We start from the raw sequence: 18,387 nt of genomic DNA, 5'->3' as shown, positions 1-18,387 counted from the left end.
GCAGCCGCTGCCTCCCTGCGCCGGAGGGAGGGACAGGCGGACGCGGGGAGGGAGGGACGGACAGACGGACACGGGAGATGGAGGGAGGGGGCCAAGAGTTTGGAGTCTGAGCGGTTTTATTGAATCATCCCGGTGTACAAAGAGCGGAGACGGCGGGATTTGGGAGCGCTGGGAATCGCGACGTCCCCGCGGCCCCTCCCAGCACAGCTTCACTTCTTGGCACTGGTGCTACAGGGGAGGCTCTGCCGCTGAGTTTGGCTGAGGGGGGTCCCACCAAACCCCCCCCGGCTGGTTTTGGGGCTCTCACGGCTTCCCGGGGCAGGAGAATGTTCTGGGAGCCAGCGGGGCTGGGGACAAACCTCCATGGAAAGGGGACATGTGGGTGACCCCCCTGAGGGCCGTGGGCCGGGGGGGAGTTGGGGGGCTGTGGGGGAGCCAAACTCCAGCAGGACCCACAAATTGGCCAATTTTTAATCAAAAAAAAAAAAAAAGAAAAAAAAAGAAAAGCCGAACGAGAGAAAAAAACCCACGAGGTGCGAAAGCTTCCGGCTGCTTCCTGGGCAGCAAAGCACAGCCCCTTTAATGACAGGGAGGGACAGGAGGGGACATGGGGACACAGGGACGGCTCCGCCTCGGCCCGGAGCCGCTTCACTTCTTCTCCTTCTTCTTGTTCTGCAAGAGGAGAGGCGGCCACAGTCACTACTGGGGCTGTCCCCCACCCCACAGGGCAGCTCTGCCCCCTGTCCCCCACCCCACAGGGCAGCTCTGCCCCCTGTCCCCCACCCCACAGGGCAGCTCTGTCCCCCACCCCACAGGGCAGCTCTGTCCCCCTGTCCCCCACCCCCCAGGGCAGCTCTGTCCCCCTGTCCCCCACCCCCCAGGGCAGCTCTGTCCCAGGACCCCTCACCCACCTCGGACATGCCCAGGATCATCAGGAGCTCCCGGAAGATGTTGACGAAGTCGAGGAAGAGATCCACGCAGTGCCTGTGGGAGAGAGGGATGCATGCTCGGGGGGGGCCACCCTGTGCCCTGTGTCCCCCCCCCTTGTGTCCCCAGCACCCACCAGATGTAATCCTTGTCCCCGTTCTCCGCCTTCTCGATGATGAGCTGCGTGTCGAAGAGCACGAAGCCGCACATGATCATCAGAGCCACGTACAGGTTGGCCTGTGGGGAGGAGAAGGGGGCATGAGGTGGGGACAGTCCCCTGCTGGGGTCACCTGTCTGTCTGTCTGTCCGTCCTCAGCGTGGTCCTGGCAGGTGGGAGGGGACTCACCGTGAAGACCCAGGTGGATCTCACGAAGGCGTTAACCAGGGAGGAGAGAAGAAGCAGGGAGAGCCCAGAGAGCAGGAAACCTGCAGCAAGAGAGGGCAGGGAGTGAGGCCTGGGCCCTGCCCACCTAGGGGAGCCCCTGGACTCCCTGAGAGTCCCCCCCAAAACCCCTCTCACCTCCCAGGTAGAGGTAGCTGCGGCGCCGGGCGTACAGGGCGCTCAGGGAGAAGCAGGCGAAGATGGTGGCAGTGCCCAGGAAGGCGGTGGGGATGATGCTGGGGGGGAGGAGACAGGGGTCAAAGGGGTCTGGGAGGCAGCTTGGGGTGGGAAGAGGGTCTAGGGGGTGATGGGGACACACACACTCCTACCTGGGGTTGATGGAGATGCACATTTGCAGGAGGGGTCCCAGGTTGGTGCCTGGAAAGGACAGAGCTGGGTGTCACAGGAGGCATTTTGGGGGCTGGGGTCCCACAGGATGTGAGGGGGGGGTCCCTGGTGCCCACCCACCTGTGAGGAAGGCGAAGGCAACCAGCATCCCCAGCCGCTTCTGCTCGGTCTCGCGGTTGTGAGGGGTGGCCGTGAGCCAAACCATCAGTCCCAGCGCACCCAGGCCGGTCAGGAGCCCAAACTGGGGGGGGAAGAGACACGTGAGGGCTGGGCATCGCCCCACCCGGGGGGTGGCAGAGCTGGGGTGCCCCCCAAAGGGCCCTCACCTGGAACAGGTGGGTCACCATGTTGACGTAGGCGCCCGCGGCCGCCACGAACATGCAGAGGGCGAAGCTGCCATAGACCCTCTTCAGGTGCTCCTGAGTGGAGGCCGAGCTGTGGGCGAGGGGAGGGGGTGTGAGGGGGGCAGAAGGGGCTGGCACAGTCCCCCCTGCCCCCCCTGCCCTGCCCGGGGGTGTCACTCACATGTGGGAGAACTTGAAGAGGGCGTCGAAGTTGATGCTCCGATCGAAGACGTTCATGGTGCCAGGCTGGGATGGGCCCGGGGCCGCTCCGCAGGGTGCAAGCTGTGAGGGGACAGGGGGGGTCAGGGGGCACCAGAGCCCTCCCACACTCCCCCCAGGAGCCGGGTGGGAGCCCAGGAGCTGTGGAGCGAGCGGCAGGAGCTGGGAACTGCCCGGGCTGCGGAGCCTCCCTGGCCCAGCTGGTGCAAGCGCTGCCGGCTGTTGCGAGGCCCCCGGGGACCCCCCGGGTGTTGCGGGGCTGTTGCAAAGCCGGCACGGCCCCCGGGGACCCCCCGGGGGGGTTGTTGCGAGGCCCGGGAGAGCCCCCCTGGGAAGGCCCCGGTGCCGCGGGAGCGCTGCCGGCAGCTGGAAATGTCGCTGCGCCAGGTGACTATTAGTGCCCGTAATGACGTCCCCGGAGGTGGCTCCGGCAGCAGGAGGCTCCCGGCAGGGCCTCTTCCTCCCCTTCCTCCTCCTCCTCCTCCTCGTCCGGCCGGCTCAGCCGGCTCTGTCCCCTCTGGCGCCTGCGGGAGTCCGACCTGCCCGGCCAGTGGCACGAGCCACCTGTCCCCGAGGGACACAGGGGACACAAAAGGGCCAGAGGGGGTGCGGGATGGGGCGTTTCAACCAGCACCCCCCCGGCACAGGGGAGGATCTGGGGGGGGTGTCTCATCCTGCCACACCGGCACAGCCCGGGGGTGTTGGGGTTACACCCCAGCACGGGGACAGCGACATCGGGTTGGTGCCACCACGGGGCTGGTGCCACCGGGCCATGGGGACCCCCCGGGTCACCCCCCGGCGGGGCAGGGGCGGAGGTGTGGCCATGGGGACAGTCCCCGCCGGGCTGTGACGGCTGGCGGTGTGTGACAGGGGTGTGGCAGGGGTGTGGCAGGGGTGTGACAGGTCCCCCCCCCCCCGGCGTTAACACCCCCCCGGGGCCGGGGCCGCCGGGGCCAGCCCGTTCCATCAGGCAGGGCCCGCTGGGTGTCGGTCCCGGGGCGGCAGAAGGACCCGGTGCCGGACCCCGGCCCCCCCTTCCCGGCTCCCCTCGGAGCCCCCCCGGCCCCAGCGCCGCTTTCGCTTTCGCCGGTGCCGCCCCCGCTCGGGCCCGAGCGACCTTTACCCGCGGCTTTCTGCACCCGGCCCAGGCGCTGCCCCGCCGCTTCCCCTCCTCCCCCCGCTCCGCCAGCCCCGATTCCCTCCGATCCCCCACGGTAGAACCGGGCGGAGCCCCACCGGGGCCCGATCCACGCGCGCCCCCTCTGCCGCGGGGCCTGGGGGGTGCGGGACCCCCCGGATAGCCCTGAGAAGGCTGCTTTAGGGGGGTTCCCTGGCTCCGTAGCCCCCTCGGACCTCCCGGACCCTTCTCTGGCCCCCCCGTCCCGGTCCGGGCCCCCCCGTCCCGCGCCCCCCGCCCGCACCTGCGCCGCGTCCGTCGCCCGTGCCAGGCCTCGAGCGCCGCGCACCGCCCCGCGCCGCCGATTGGCTGAGCCCTCTCCTGGTCCCGCCCTTCGCCTCGTCCCATTGGCTTCCGCGGGCCCCGGGGGCGGGGCCCGGCGCGCGCCGCCGTTACCGCCCGAGCCGCGCCCGAGCGCCGCCGTTGGGCCGCGCCGAGCCCCGCCCCGCAGAGCGCGAACGCGACGCTGATTGGCTGCCGCGGGCGCGGACCTGGCCAATGGGAGCGCTCCATTCGCTGCGGGGGCCTTCGCGAGCCCCCCCGCGGTGGCGCGGCCGCACCACGGGGCGCCCCCTGGCGGCGGCGCCGGGACCGGCTTCGGCGGGGGCGGGACCGGGACCGGGCGGGACCGGGAGGGACCGGGCGGGGCGGGGGGGGCGGGACCGGGAGGCGGTGGCGGCGGTAGCGCCGGACACGACGGGCTGAGCCTCCCCCGCCGCCCCCCGGTGCCTGGGCCGGGGATGGGGAACGTGGAGAGCGCGGACGGGGAGGCATTGCCCCGGGGCCCCGGAACGGCGGCAGGCCACCCGGGGGGGCCCGGACTGTTCGCCCCGGGCAAGATGCCGATGCCGGAGCCCTGCGAGCTGGAGGAGCGCTTCGCGCTGGTGCTGGTGAGAGGCCGACTCCCGCCGCTCCCCCCCGCGGTTACCAGGGGGCTCCTCCGGTTCCCGGTGCGCCCCTGCGGTGCGCTTCCACCGTACTCCGTCCCCGCGCCCCCTCCGGGTCCCGCTGCGCCCCCCCGGTCCGCCCCTTCCCGGGACCCCTCCCGATGCGCCCACCCGGGCCACGGGGCAGGCACCGGGCACCGCCGGGACGACACCGGCGCCCGGAGCCACCGGGGACGGGCGGGGAGCGCTGGTGCCCGCGGGGATGGGCAGTGGCCTCGGGGCTGCGGGGAATACCCCGCCCGGGACAGCCCCGGGGGGTGACGCCACTCCCGGTGCCACCGGCGGGCCCCCTGAGGCCCCGGGGACTTTGTGAACCGGGAAAGTCCCGTCGGGGCGGCGAGCGGGGTTGCGGGAGGCGGGTCCCCGTGGTTGCGGGGGTCCCCAGGGCTGGGGTTCCCCCTTGGGTGGCGATTCCCGGTGGATGCGGGGGTTCCCGGTGGGTGCGGGGGTTCCCGGTGAGCGCGGGTCCCCCGCGCGGTCCCCGGCCCGTTGTCACGGACGGGGCGGTGGCCACCCCGCCGCGGTCACCGGCCCAGCCCGCCGGTGCCACCGCGTCCCCGGGACGTGGCTCGGCAGTGCCCCGTCCCCACCCCGTGCCACCGGTGCCATCGGGACCCCCAACACTGCGGGAGGGAACCCACCGGCGCCGGGCTCGCGGCGCGGGCCGTCCCGGTGGCCCCTCCGCGTCGCCGGCTTTGTTTGGCGGGGGAGACACACCGTGACCGGTGACACCGGTGCCCCCCGGTCCCCGACGCCAGGCCCCGCCGTCCCGGTGGGGGCCGCCGCCAGCGGAAGCCGCGGCCAGGCAGGAAATGCCGTGTGGTCCCACGGGGCTCTGGAAGCCGAAACCGGAGGGCATCGGGGGGGCACGGGGGGCACCGGCACCGCCGGCGTGGGCGCGTCCCGCCGGTGACCGAGCGGCTCCCGCCCGCGGCGCCGCTGCCCGTCCCGCATCCCACGCGGGGCGGATGCGGCCGCCGGTCCCCGCGGGGCCGGTGGCGGGGGGGACACGTCCTGCCGGGCGACACCGATACCGGGGAGGGGCTCAGTTTGGAGGGTTGTTGCACCCCCCCCCTCACCTCCCAAAATGTCCCCCGCGCCCGTCGGCGGCGCCCGGTGCCGTCCCGACTGCTGCCGGGGGTGGAAAAATATTCCATCATGTGATGGAGCTCCGGCGGCCCCCGGACGGGAGGATCCGCCCCGGTGCCCCCCAGCCCCAGGATGCGCTCCAGCCCCGGTACCGCCGTTCCCCGGGGGGGTTCGGCCCCCGGGACAGCCGTGGGGGCTCCCGGTGGGGGCGGCGGCGGAGGAAGTGCCCGGCCGGGAGCGGCCGCGCTCCCACCACAAAGGCAGGAAACCGAGCGGCGGGAACGCCGGGGCGGGCGGCTGCGCTTCAAAGCCCCCCGGTGCCCCCCCGATGCCCCCGAGACCCCACCCGGGGTCTCCGTGTGTCCCTTCCGCCTCCATCTCCGGGAGGGCCCTCGGATTTCGCCTGTGGCCCGGGGGGAATAAGCGGAGACCTGTGGGGAGGGAACGGTGCCCCTTTTGGGGGCAGTTTTGGGGGGCCCCGTGCTGGCGGTGACGTCCCCGTGGGCCCGCGGGACCCCTGCCCGGGGGTGTTCAGTCTCGCCCAGTCTCTGTATCCCGGTTTCCTGCGGCTTTGTGGGATCGAGATGAGCAGGGGAGGGATAATTTTGGCTGCCACGGGGCGGGTGGAGCGGTGGCAGTGACCGGCTCCCGATAACGGGGCTGCCCGGACCTGCGTCACCGGGGTGACATCACTCACGGGGGTGGCATCGCCCACCGGGATGGCATCGTGTGCTGTGACGGCATCTCCCGCGGGGGTGGCACTGCCCCAGTCCCGCGGCCATCCGGCATCCCCGGTGCCCCCTGGGACACTCCCTTTGTGTCCCCTGTGCCACATCCCGCACTGTGGGTCCTGGGGTCCCCCATGGGGCTTCCCGGTGTCCTGGTGAGCCAGCACCGGTGCCTGGCCTTGTGCCCAGTGCCTCAGTGAACTGGGACCGATGCCAGGTCTCGTGCCCGGTGTCCTGGTGAGCTGTCACCGGTGCCAAGTCTCGTGCCCGGTGTCCTGGTGAGCCGGCACCGGTGCCCGACCTCGCCGCGGTCGGGAGCGGAGGCTGCGGTTGCCGCGCGGAAGCGGGTGCAGGAAGGACACATCGGGGATGGGGAGATTTGGTGCTGCCCGCAGGCTGGCATGTGGCCCTGTTGGCACTGCTGGCACTGCTGTCCCTGTGCCACATCTGTGCCCACCGGTGCTGGTGACCTTGGCTGTGCCATGGGCCTGAGTGCCCTTAAGGGGGACCCTGGCTGTGTTGTGGGTGCATTTTGGGTCTGGGTGCCCCCGGGGGGCACAGTGTCCCTGTGTCCCCAGGGTGACACCTCCACTCTGCCCCCAGAGCTCCATGAACCTGCCCCCGGACAAAGCCCGGCTCCTGCGCCAGTACGACAACGAGAAGAAGTGGGACCTCATCTGTGACCAGGTGGGGGCTGAAGGGTCCCAGGTATCCTGGGGGGGGGTCTGGGTGAGCTGTGCCGCTGTCCCAGTGTCACCAACGCCCCCCCTCATCCCCTCCAGGAGCGGTTCCAGGTGAAGAGCCCCCCCCACGCCTACATCCAGAAACTGCGCAGCTTCCTGGAGCCAGGTGTCACTCGGAAGGTGAGGGACCGGGGGGGCCTGGGAGGGGCCCGGGGGTCTGGGGGGCTCTGAGGGGGCACAGCTCAGCCTTGCTCTGCCCCCAGAAGTTCAGGAGGAGGGTTCAGGAGTCGACCAAAGTGCTGCGTGAGCTGGAGATCAGCCTGAGGACGAACCACATCGGGTGAGTGGGGGGTCCTAGTGAGGGGTGTGGGGTCCTGGGGGAGGGTGCAGGGTCCCAGGGTGGGGTGCAGGGTCCCAAGGTGGGGTGCAGGGACGCGGGGGGGCTCTGGGGTCCCGTCACCAGCCCCACACAGCTGCAAGGGAAGCCGGAGGCGCTGCAGGAACTGGGCCGGTTCCTGCCCCGGCCCGCGGGCAGGTCCCGGGGGCGGATGCCGGGGCGGATGGGCCAGCGATGACGCCCTGGACGAGGCAGCGTGGCCAGATCCCGCCTGGCTCCTCCTGGCACCTCAGGGCTCGGTCGGCACCGTCCCCGAGCCGGTGACACCCCGATCCTCCCCAGGATGCCCCGGGGGCAGCGCGGGGCGGTGGGAGGGACGGGGCGGTCCCGGGGGTGTCGGGGCCGTCAGCGGCGGGTGCCCGGTCGTGCCCGCGTGCCCGGGGCGGCTCGTGCACGTGCTGGGCTCTTCCCCGCCGCCGGCCCCGCTCGTCCCTGCCCACGGACCCAAAATAGCAGCAGCCGGAGACAGGAAACGGGCTGGGGCGAGGGGCTGGCGGCGGCAGGAAAGGGGCAGCTGCGGCCCCCCCAGCTCCCTGACGCAGGGCCGTGGGCAGGCGTGGGGACCCCCGGCGCTCCTGGGTGGAGCCCCCACCCCACACACCCCACTCTGTGCACCCCCACCCCCTTCCGCACCCCTCCCTGCCCCTGGGCACAGCACCTCATATGTGCACCCCGACACCCTCCCCCCAGGCGTCGGGGCACCCCGAAGCCCCCCCCCGCGGGGTTCCCAGGGTGGGGGTGCAGCAGCCCTGGCACCCACCTCTGTTTCCCGCCCGCGCCGAGCCCTCCCCGCCCTGCAGCCTGCAGATAACCCCGCACCGGCGCTGGCACCGGCGATAGCACAGGGGCTGCAACTGCCACGGCAGCCCCGGGATGTCCCTGCGCCAAGATGGGGATCCCTGTGGTGGAGGGGGTCGTGCCGGGGGGGGTCCTGACCCCTGCAGGCCCTGATGGGTTCCCGGTGCCGCAGGTGGGTGCGGGAGTTCCTCAACGACGAGAACAAGGGGCTGGACGTGCTGGTGAACTACCTGTCCTTCGCCCAGTGCGCCGTCATGTGAGTGGGGTCGGGGGGGCCCTGGGGGATGGGGGGGGGGTCCTGGTCCCTGTAGCAGCCCCCTGCTGTGGGCGGCCGATGCTGGTTGGTCCCTTATCATCCCTGGGACACCACAGGGGGGACCCGCTTGCCGTGGTGTCCCGAGGGACAAGGGATGCTCAGCCCCCTTCCTGCCCACCCTGAGGGTCCCAGAGCCGCCTTCGCGCCTGTCCCTGCCCTGCTGCCCCCCTGCCCCCTGCCTCAGCGCTTGCCTCTGTGTGCCCCCTTGCCAAAGCCGTGTGCCCCCTTGCCAAAGCCTTGTGCCCCCCCGCCCTCGCACGCGTGTGCCCCCCCCCCCCTCCAGGTTGGATTTTGAGGGCCTGGAAGGCGGCGAGGACGGCGCGCTGGAGAAGCTGCGCGCCTGGAGCAGGTCCATCGAGGATCTGCAGCACCCCAGCGCCCTGCCCGCCCCCTTCGCCAGCAGCCTGGCCCGCTCGGCCCGCCAGACCGCCCTACGGTACGTACCCGGGGGGACACCCACCGTGGGGGCACGGCCCACTGGGGGGGCACGTCCTGCTGTGGGGGTACGTCCTGCCGGAGGGCTCTGGCTGGTCATGGAGCTGCCGCTTGCTGCGTGCTGTGCCACGTGCCGGTGTGCCACGGTGTGTCCTGGTGTGCTGTGCCACGTGCCGGTGTGCCACGGTGTGTCCTGGTGTGCTGTGCCACGTGCCGGTGTGCCACAGCGTGTGCCGGTGTGCTGTGCCACGTGCCGGTGTGCCACAGCGTGTGCCGGTGTGTTGTGCCACGTGCCGGTGTGCCACTGTGTGTCCCGGTGTGCTGTGCCACGTGCCGGTGTGCCACGGCGTGTGCCGGTGTGCCGTGCCACGTGCCGGTGTGCCACGGCGTGTGCCGGTGTGCTGTGCCACGTGCCGGTGTGCCACGGCGCATCCCGGTGTGCCGCAGTGTGTGCCGTGCCAAGCGCTGTCCTGCCGTGGCGTGTGCCATCGTGCCCCGCGCCATGTGCATCGCACCACGCCACGTGCAGCGCCCAAAGCTCGGGCTGTGCCTCGCCCGCAGCGTGGCCGTGCCGTGGCTCTGCCGCGTGTGCCGCGTCCTGCGCTGCCTCGCGCGTCCCGCCCTGCCCGTGCTCCGCCCGCCCCTGCTCTGGCTCTACCCCGGGGTAACGCGCCCCATCTCTGCTTCCAGGGCCGGGTGCCCCCTCTCTGGCTGTGCTCTCTCTCTCTCTCCTCCGTGCCCACCTCGCCGCTCGCTCGCCCGCCCGCCGGGTAAGTACCGGCGTCCCGGGGCCGGCCCGGCGCTCGCGGCGGCTCAGCGTCTGCAGCCTCTGTCCCTCTCACCCTCCGACCTCTTCTCTCTGCCTCTGCCCCTCCTAAAGCCCTGCTGTCCCACGCTGTCCCCGCCCCGTCCCTCGGTGAGCGCTGGCGGTGCAGCACCGCGGGCGAGGGTCCCACTCACCGCGTGTCCCGTGTCCCCCAGCTACGGGACCCTGCCCAGCCGCCGGGCGCTGAAGAACTCACGCCTGGTGAGCCAGAAGGACGACGTCCACCTCTGCATCATGTGTCTCCGGGCCATCATGAACTACCAGGTACTGTCACCCCGCGGTGGGGACGCCGCTGTTGCCGCTGTCGCCGCTGTCGCCGCGGCTGACGCTGTCCCTGCTCCGTCCCCGCAGTACGGCTTCAACCTGGTCATGTCCCACCCTCACGCTGTCAACGAGATCGCCCTGAGCCTCAATAACAAGAACCCGAGGTAAGGGGGGGGTCTGGCAGGACGGGGGTCCCGGTGCCGGCCGGGGGGTGACGGTGACGCTGTGCCCAGGATGAAGGCGCTGGTGCTGGAGCTGCTGGCGGCCGTGTGCCTGGTCAGGGGGGGCCACGAGATCATCCTCGCGGCCTTCGACAACTTCAAGGAGGTACGAGGGGAATGGGAGCAGCAGGACCAGGCTGGGATGGTGGGAATGGGAGTGGCAGGACCAGGCTGGGATAGGGGACTAGGGGGAGGCAGGATCAGGCTGGGATGGTGGGACTGGGGGGGAGGCAGGACCAGGCTGGGATGGGGGCACCAGAATTAGGCTGGGATTGGGGAGCAGGACCCAGGGAATGGAGAAATGGGGGACCCCAGGAGAAGGCTGGGATGGGGAGCCTGGAGCACGTGGGATGGGGGGATCAGGGAGGATGAGGACCGGGGGGTCTGGGGGCACCAGGACCGGACTGGGATTAGGAAACTGGAGCCCAGGAGACAGGGGGGGAGGCCAGGTCAGGATAACCCTGTGTCCGCTGCCTGCTCAGGTGTGCAAGGAGAAGCATCGCTTCGAGCGGCTCATGGAATACTTCCGCAACGAGGACAGCAGCATCGACTTCATGGTGGGACAGCCTGTCCTGGGCGAGGGGGAGGGTCTTTGTGGGGGGCCAGGGGGGGCTCCCAGTGACCCCAGGTGACCCCTGCCCGCAGGTGGCCTGTATGCAGTTCATCAACATCGTGGTGCACTCGGTGGAGGACATGAACTTCCGCGTCCACCTCCAGTACGAGTTCACCAAGCTGGGGCTGGAGGAGTTCCTGCAGGTACGGGGGGGTGTCAGGGCTCGGGGGGGGGGGTCACCCCACAGGGCCCCCCCATCCCTGACGCCGCCCCCGTGCCCGCAGAAGTCGAGGCACACGGAGAGCGAGAAGCTGCAGGTGCAGATCCAGGCGTACCTGGACAACGTTTTTGACGTGGGGGGGCTGCTGGAGGACGCCGAGACCAAGAACGTGGCCCTGGAGAAGGTGGAGGAGCTGGAGGAACACCTGTCCCACGTACGTGAGCGCGGGGGGATGCAGGGACCTTGTGGGGTCCCGGGGGGGGTCAGTGGTGATACCTGGGGGGTCCCTGAGGGGGTGTCACAGCCGTGTCCACCCCCCCCAGCTAACGGAGAAGCTGCTGGACCTGGAGAACGAGAACATGATGCGGGTGGCGGAGCTGGAGAAGCAGCTGCTGCAGCGGGAGAAGGAGCTGGAGGTGGTCAAAGTGCGTCGGGGGCCACGGGGGGGCTGTGGGGAGCGGGGAGGGGTCCCGACCCCCCCCGCCTGACGCTCGCTGTCCCCAGGAGACCTACGAGCACACGAGCCACCAGGTGCACACGCTGCGCCGGATGATCAAGGAGAAGGACGAGGCTTTCCGGCGCCGCTACGGCTCCGAACCGCCCCCCGTGCCCGGCGCAGAGTCCCCCCCCCAGCCCGAGCCCGAGCCCCTGGAGGAGACCCTGCGGCTCCCAGTCCTGCCCCCCGTGGAGGCCGCGCCCCCTCCACCCCCCCCGCCGCCCCCCCTTCCGCCCCCCGCGCCCCCACTCCCAGGTGAGGAGGGGGAGCCCCCGGGGCATCCCCCAAAATGGGGCATCCCCGAGCTGGGCTGTCCCCGGGGGTGGGAGGGGGGGCTCTCAAAGTGGGGTGTCCCTCGTGCTGGGCTACTCCAGAGGGTGGGGGGAGTCCCCAGAACTGGGGTCTCACCCTCTGGTGGCTTCACAGGGAAGTGCCCCCCGGCCCCGCCGCTGCCCGGGGCTTCGCCCTCCATCGCCCTCACCGTCGGGCTCTCGGGTAAGGGAGGGTGATGGGACTGTGGGGATGGGGACAGGGATGGTGCAGGGACTGTGGGAATGGGGACAGAGAGGACATGGGGACCAAGGAGACAGGGACAGGGGACAGGCACCGTGAAGGAATCAGGATGGGGACAGGGAGGGTGGAGGCATTGTGGGGACAGGGACAGGGGACAGGGAAGGGTTCCAGGCACCAGGGTGTCAGGATTGCAATCTCCAAGGAACACCCGTTCAGGAACAGGGATGGGGTGGCCCAGGGGATGGTGACACCAGACTCAGATGGCTCAGGGTGGGCACAGGACCTGTCCCCCCTCCTCCCGCTGCCCCGGGGGGTGCTGAGCCGGCTCCCACCCCTCTGGCAGCCATCCGGATCAAGAAGCCCATCAAGACCAAATTCCGGTTGCCCGTGTTCAACTGGACGGCGCTGAAGCCCAACCAGATCAGCGGGACCGTGTTCAGCGAGCTGGACGACGAGCGGGTGCTGGAGGTGAGCCCGAGACCCCCCCTGAGCCCCCTGGGTGGGCACCAGCACCCCCCCCCCCACCTGTGACCCCCCCTCGTCCCCCCCAGGACCTGGACCTGGAGCGCTTCGAGGAGCTGTTCAAGACCAAGGCGCAGGGCCCGGCGCTGGACCTGGTGTGTGCCAAGAGCAAGGCGGCGCAGAAAGTGGCCACCAAGGTGACGCTGCTGGAGGCCAACCGTGCCAAGAACTTGGCCATCACCCTGCGCAAGGCCGGGCGCGGCGCCGACGAGATCTGCCGGGCCATCCACACGTATGTCCCCACGTGGGGGGGGGAATGGGAGGTGGGGGGACAGGGAGGGTTGGTTGGTGTTGCAGGGGGGCTGGCAGGGGTACAGAGGGGGTTGGTTGGGGTGCAGGGGGTCTGGAGGGATTCAGGGGGTCTGGAGGGATTCAGGGGGTCTGGCGGGGATTCAGGGGTTCGGGCAGGTTTCGGGGGGGCCAGGCTGGGGTTGGGGGCTCCCAGCCCAGGCACTGCCACGAGCTGCTCCCTGACATTGTGGGCGCGGGGCAGGTTCGACCTGGCGACGCTGCCGGTGGATTTCGTGGAGTGCCTGATGCGGTTCCTGCCCACGGAGGCCGAGGCCAAGGCGCTGCGTCAGTACGAGCGCGAGCGGAAGCCGCTGGAGGAGCTGGCGGACGAGGACCGGTTCATGCTGCAGTTCAGCAAGGTGGAGAGGCTGCCCCAGCGCATGGCCATCATGGCCTTCCTCGGCAACTTCGCCGAGAACATCCAGATGCTGACGCCGGTACGGAGCCGGGAAAAGGGGGATTGTTCCTGCTGGACCCCCCCCAGCCCTGGCTGAGCCCCCCCTGTGCTGTCCCCCTGCAGCAGCTCAACGCCATCATCGCGGCCTCGGCCTCCGTCAAGTCCTCCCAGAAGCTGAAGCACATGTTGGAGGTGGGGACAGGCTGGGTGGGGGTCCTGCGCTCCAGCCTCGCTGGAGCTGGGGGAAGGGGGGGGTCCTGTGGGGGTCCCACTCTCTCCTGACCTCCCGATCCTGCTGCTTTGCACTCCCCATCCCCGGTGCTTCACTCCTGCAGATCATCTTGGCGCTGGGCAACTACATGAACAGCAGCAAACGCGGCGCCGTCTACGGCTTCAAACTGCAGAGCCTGGACCTGGTGGGCAGCCCCCGCCCCCCCATCCCCCTCCCTGGCTCCCTGGGAACCCCCCCCCGGGGGTCCCATCCCACAGCGCTGACCCCCCCTCCCCAAATCCTGCTGCAGCTCCTGGACACCAAGTCGACGGACAGGAAGATGACGCTGCTGCACTTCATCGCGCTGACGGTGCGGGAGAAGTACCCGGAGCTGGCGACCTTCTGGCAGGAGCTGCACTTCGTGGAGAAGGCGGCAGCAGGTGCCCCCCCCGTGCCCGCAGCCCCCCCTCACTGTGCCCACACCGCAGGGCCCCTGACCCGCCCCGTGTCCCCCCCAGTGTCCCTGGAGAACGTGCTGCTGGACGTGAAGGAGCTGGGCCGGGGGATGGAGCTGCTGCGGCGGGAGTGCGGGATGCACGAGAGCGCCGTGCTCCGCTCCTTCCTGGGGGGCAACGAGGGGCAGCTGGAGCGGCTGCAGCGGGACGCGCGCACGGCCGAGGTGAGGGCGGCTCATTCCTGGCCCTGCGTGGACCTTGGGCACAGCGGGGCATCCTCACCTTGCTCTGCACAATCCCTGTGCATTCCCAGGCATCCTCACCTTGCTCTGCAGGATCCCTGTGCGTTCCTGGGCATCCTCACCTTGCTCTGTACAATCCTTGTGCATTCCCAGGCATCCTCACCTTGCTCTGCACAGTCCTTGTGCATTCCCAGGCATCCTCACCTTGCTCTGCACAATCCCTGTGCATTCCCAGGCATCCTCACCTTGCTCTGCAGGATCCCTGTGCGTTCCTGGGCATCCTCACCTTGCTCTGCACGATCCCTGTGCATTCCCAGGCATCCTCACCTTGCTCTGCACAATCCCTGTGCATTCCGGGGCATCCTCACCTTGCTCTGCACGGTCCTTGTGCATTCCCGGGCATCCTCACCTTGCTCTGCACAGTCCTTGTGCATTCCCAGGCATCCTCACCTTGCTCTGCACAGTTCTAGTGCATTCCTTGTCACAGGAACCTTACTCTGCACACTCCCTGCGCACACCTGCCCTGCCTTGCACACACCTTGTCATCTGCTCTGTGCTTTGCACAGCCCTTGGGCACTCCCACTCATCCACACCTTGCTTTGCACGTTCCTTGCCATCCACAGCTCACTCCGCCCGTTCCCGGTGTGCACCTGCCTTCCCTCGCCTGTTCCTTTTGCATTCCTTGCCGTCCACACCTTTGTCTTCGCGCTCCTCACGCACACCTGCTCATCCACACCTTGCTTTGCACACTCCTCGTGCACTCCCGCCCTGCTGTGCCTGTCCCTGGTGCCCACCTGTGCCTCACAACCCCCCCGAGCCGGGCACTGCCCCGTCCCTGACCGCCCACCCCGTGCCAGGACGCCTACAACACCGTGGTGCGGTACTTCGGCGAGAGCCCCAAGACGACCCCCCCGTCCGTCTTCTTCCCGGTCTTTGTCCGGTTCATCCGCTCCTACAAGGTGAGGTGGGACCAGGAGGGGACACAGGGGGGGTGTGGGTGGCACTGGGGGATGGCTCCCACCGCCCCTGTGCCCCGGCAGGACGCGGAGCAGGAGAATGAGACGCGGAAGAAGCAGGAGGAGGTGATGCGGGAGAAGCTGCTGGCGCAGGAGGCTAAAAAGCAGGAGAAGGTGAGAGCGGGTGGGCACCGGGTGGGCTGGGGAGGGGGGGGCACAGCGGGGACCCCCCTGTCCCTAACCTGGACCCGCCCTCACAGCGCAACAAGTGGCAGCAGCAGGAGCTGATCGCGGAGCTGCGGCGGCGCCAGGCCAAGGACCACCGGCCCGTGTACGAGGGCAAGGACGGCACCATCGAGGACATCATCACCGGTATGGCCCCCCTGGCCCCTGCCCTGGCCCCTGCCCTGGCCCCCCCGGCTGCCGGGGCTGACATCTCCCTGTCCCCTCCACCCCCCAATTTGGCCACGGGGGCTGACATCTCCCTGTCCCCCCCGTTCCCCGCCCATGCCCCCCGCAGCGCTGAAGAGCGTCCCCTTCACCGCCCGCACGGCCAAGCGGGGCTCCCGCTTCTTCTGCGACCCGTCCCACCACGACGAGTCCAGCTGTTAGTCCCCAGGTACCACTGCATGCCTGGATCCCCCTCTGGATCCCACTCCGGATCCCTTCTGGCCCCGCATGTCCCCTCCTGCACGCCCCCTCCCCGCATGCTGTCACCCTGGGGTGCCCAGCACCCTCCAGTCCCTTGGAATGGAGCAGGATCCTGGGGAAAGGTTGGATCCTGGAACAGGATCCCAGCTCAAGGCTGGATCCCAGCACTGGATCCTGGTGCAAGGCTGGGTCCCAGCACAGATCCCAGTGCAATGCTGGGTCCCAGCACAGATCCCACTGCCAGGCTGGTCCCAGGAAGGGATTCCAGTGCAATACTGGGGGGGGGTCCCAGTGCAATACCGGATCACAAGTCGGGGTCCCAGTGCATCACTGGATCCCAGGACAGGATCCCAGTGCACTACTGGGTCTGAGGTGGGATCCCAGTGCAATACTGGATGCCAGGGAAGGGTCCCAGCGCACTGATTGACCCCAGCACGGGGTCCTAGTGCCCTTCAGAATCCCAGAGTGGGATCCCAGTGCACTACTGGGTCCCAGCCCAGTGCTGGGAGGACTCACCCTGAGCTGCCTGTACCCAGGGGGGGTCACCTGGGCCCTCCCTCGGGCCAGGCCAGCTGTCCCCAACACTGTCCCTGACTGTCCCTTCTGTCCCACAGCCCGCAGGTGCATCCGCCTGTAGCCGGGAGAGGTCGAGGACCCGGCTGGGGGCAGGGGGGGGCTGGGGCTGCCTCAGTTTCCCCTCCTCACCCCCCTCTGCCCTGCAGGTGCCCGGGGAGGCTCTGTCCTGTCCCGACACCATGCAGGGGTTGGGGGGAAATGTCCTCGTGCCACCGTCCTCGCGGGTGACCCCCCCGTCCCTGCGCCAGACCACCCCCAGACCACCCAAGACAGAGGCCAAATCCAGCTGTGGTGGGACCCCAGCGCCGAGGGCTGACCCGTGGGGTGCCCTCTCCCAGTCGGGGTCCCCTCATCCCTGGGGTGGGAGGTTGTCACTGCTTCAGGGCCCCCACCCCACCACAGGGACCACAGGGACCCCCCCACCCCGCGCTCGACACTTTGACCACTGATGTGAACACTAAGTGCCAAAAAAAAGGGACCAAAGCCAGGCCGGGGGGGGTGTGTGGGGGGAGTGGCAGGATGGTGCCCACTGTCCCAGGACCCCCCCGGACCCACCCCCTCGCCCCCCAGTGACTTTTTGTACATGTGAAATATATGGAGTCTTTTACACGGCCACTGCCTGATTGGGGGGATTCACAGAGGGGATCCGAGTGCCTGGAGTGCCCCCACCCCAGGCTGGGGGTCCCATGTCCCCAGGCGTGGGGGCCACATGGATATACAGGGGGCAGACCTTCAGCAGGGCTTTGCAGTGCTGTTATTAAAGTTATGGGATTAAAAGGGGGAGGAGGGACCTGCTTTTGGGTGGCTGATTTGGGAGCCGCCCCCACATCACCAGCCCTGTTCCAGGGTGGGGGGATGCCAGTTCACCCCACTGCTGGTGGCTGTGGGGGACTGGGAGCAGATTAGGGGCCAGGAAGGGCTGTGGGGAGCGGGGTGGGGGGCAGGATGTAGCCCCAGGAGCAAGGGAAAAGGGGGCGAAGGGGCAGGGTCAGACATGGGAGAGGCAGGATGGGGCCAGCAGGGCAGAAAGAGTTTGGGGGGGCAGAATGTGACCACCGGGGTCTGAAGGGCTGGGAGGGGCAGGATGCGATCCCAGACCCTTGGCAGCGGGGCAGGGGCCCGGCCTCCTTCCCTGAGCCCCACCAGCCCAGGGATTAGCCCTGAAACAGGGAATAAAAGTTTCCCCTAATCCTCTTGGGGGGGATTACCAGCACTGCCGCGCCCAGGGCGGGATCCAGCCCGGCCCCGGCCCCCCCAGCACCGCTGTGGCCTTTTAATCCATCCACACGACCCCCTGCTCCATCCCGGGGGCCACCAGAGATTCTGTGGGCAGAGGTGCTGCTGCCCAGCCCTGTCCATCCGTGTCTGCCCATGTCCAGCCGTCCGTCCATCCGTCTGTCCGTCTGCCAAGCTCAGGCAGGTCCCAGTGCCCTCGGTGACATCCACCCCCCTGAGCCCCCAGCGCCGTCCCAGAGGACTCTCAGAGATGCCACTGTCTGTCCACATCCCTCCATCCGTCCGTCCGTCCGTCCGTCCGTCCGTCCGTCTGTCCGTCCCTACCTGCCCTCGGTGACATCCACCCGCAGGAGCTCCCGGAGCCGTCCCGCTCCCTCGGAGACGAGGACGCTGCCGCGCGTCCGTATCCACCCGGGTCCCTCTGTCCGTGCACGGGGCTCTGTCCGTCCCTACGTGCCCTCGGTGCCCGCGTCGGGCTCGGACGGGCCCCGCTCGCCCTGTGCCGCGGGCGCCGCCAGGCTCTCGGCCTGCAGGAGCAGGTTGCAGCCAAGGAAGAGGATGGCGAAGGCGACGGCGAGGCCGAGCACCAGCACCACGGCGATCTGGGCGGCCTCGCTCAGCCCCGTGTCCTCACGGGTGGTGTTCATGGCCCCCTCCTCCTCCTCCTCCTCCTCCTCTTCCTCCCCGGAGCGAGTGTGGCGGCAGCGACAGACGGGAGGGTTTAAGTGATGTCAGGGACCGTCTTATCCCCCCCTTCTCCACGGCCCCCCTCACGCCCGGAGGCGCCGGAGCCCAGTGGATCCCCCCCACCCCGGGGAGGGAGGGAGCAGCTCTGCCCCCCCTTGGTGCAGTGGAGGGGTGCAGGGTCCTGCATGGAAGGGAGGGGTCACCCCAGGCCCTCCCCGATGTGCCTGGGGGCAACTGGGGCTGCCCCGCTCCGGGTGTGGGCAGCACTGACCCCCTGCCC

At 69.7% G+C, this 18,387-nt stretch overlaps 2 protein-coding genes across 8 annotated transcripts; one reads left to right on the top strand and one right to left on the bottom strand.

Moving 5' to 3' along the window:
* Window positions 1-98: 98 nt before the first annotated feature.
* Window positions 99-3,772, bottom strand: TMBIM6 (transmembrane BAX inhibitor motif containing 6). Of its 2 annotated transcripts, none has more exons than XM_064639015.1 (10): window positions 3,642-3,772; window positions 2,183-2,283; window positions 1,984-2,092; window positions 1,778-1,898; window positions 1,639-1,687; window positions 1,448-1,545; window positions 1,274-1,353; window positions 1,064-1,164; window positions 912-984; window positions 99-672 (listed from the first exon to the last, which is right to left on the bottom strand). In XM_064639015.1, exons 2-10 carry the CDS (start codon window positions 2,236-2,238, stop codon window positions 649-651), a joined length of 711 nt encoding a protein of 236 aa, XP_064495085.1. In that variant the 5' UTR covers window positions 2,239-2,283; window positions 3,642-3,772; the 3' UTR covers window positions 99-648. The 2 variants fall into 2 exon arrangements, with proteins under 2 accessions (XP_064495085.1, XP_064495086.1); XM_064639016.1 differs by lacking the exon at window positions 3,642-3,772 and adding an exon at window positions 3,457-3,570.
* A 276-nt stretch (window positions 3,773-4,048) lies between these two features.
* Window positions 4,049-16,793, top strand: FMNL3 (formin like 3). Of its 6 annotated transcripts, none has more exons than XM_064638954.1 (27): window positions 4,049-4,287; window positions 6,765-6,848; window positions 6,944-7,024; window positions 7,111-7,184; window positions 8,212-8,295; window positions 8,639-8,791; window positions 9,772-9,880; window positions 9,968-10,044; window positions 10,114-10,207; window positions 10,584-10,658; window positions 10,747-10,857; window positions 10,939-11,088; window positions 11,198-11,299; window positions 11,379-11,625; window positions 11,797-11,865; window positions 12,227-12,351; window positions 12,435-12,637; window positions 12,899-13,133; window positions 13,217-13,285; window positions 13,429-13,509; window positions 13,615-13,744; window positions 13,823-13,983; window positions 14,859-14,960; window positions 15,042-15,131; window positions 15,218-15,329; window positions 15,478-15,576; window positions 16,223-16,793. In XM_064638954.1, the coding sequence occupies exons 1-26, from the start codon at window positions 4,138-4,140 to the stop codon at window positions 15,567-15,569; spliced, it is 3,060 nt and encodes a 1,019-aa protein (XP_064495024.1). In that variant the 5' UTR covers window positions 4,049-4,137; the 3' UTR covers window positions 15,570-15,576; window positions 16,223-16,793. The 6 variants fall into 6 exon arrangements, with proteins under 6 accessions (XP_064495024.1, XP_064495023.1, XP_064495022.1 ...); XM_064638953.1 differs by having other exon boundaries at window positions 7,108-7,184; window positions 10,942-11,088; XM_064638952.1 differs by having other exon boundaries at window positions 7,108-7,184.
* Window positions 16,794-18,387: the final 1,594 nt, after the last annotated feature.

Source organism: Pseudopipra pipra, chromosome 30 (assembly GCF_036250125.1).
Source record: "Pseudopipra pipra isolate bDixPip1 chromosome 30, bDixPip1.hap1, whole genome shotgun sequence".
NCBI classification, from domain to species: domain Eukaryota; kingdom Metazoa; phylum Chordata; class Aves; order Passeriformes; family Pipridae; genus Pseudopipra; species Pseudopipra pipra.
The sequence above is the reverse complement of the archived record's forward strand: the minus strand, read 5'-3'. Positions and strand labels throughout refer to the sequence as shown.

Coding starts and splice junctions, on each gene's coding strand:
- TMBIM6 (XM_064639015.1), bottom strand. CDS start 2,238: ATGAACGTCTTCGATCGGAGCATCAACTTCGACGCCCTCTTCAAGTTC. Junction 1,688..1,777: donor TGCCTTCGCCTTCCTCACAG/GTGGGTGGGCAC, acceptor TGTCCTTTCCAG/GCACCAACCTGGGACCCCTC. Junction 1,354..1,447: donor CAGCTACCTCTACCTGGGAG/GTGAGAGGGGTT, acceptor CTCTTGCTGCAG/GTTTCCTGCTCTCTGGGCTC.
- FMNL3 (XM_064638952.1), top strand. CDS start 4,138: ATGGGGAACGTGGAGAGCGCGGACGGGGAGGCATTGCCCCGGGGCCCC. Junction 9,881..9,967: donor GGGCCATCATGAACTACCAG/GTACTGTCACCC, acceptor CCGTCCCCGCAG/TACGGCTTCAACCTGGTCAT. Junction 11,626..11,796: donor CCCCGCGCCCCCACTCCCAG/GTGAGGAGGGGG, acceptor GTGGCTTCACAG/GGAAGTGCCCCCCGGCCCCG.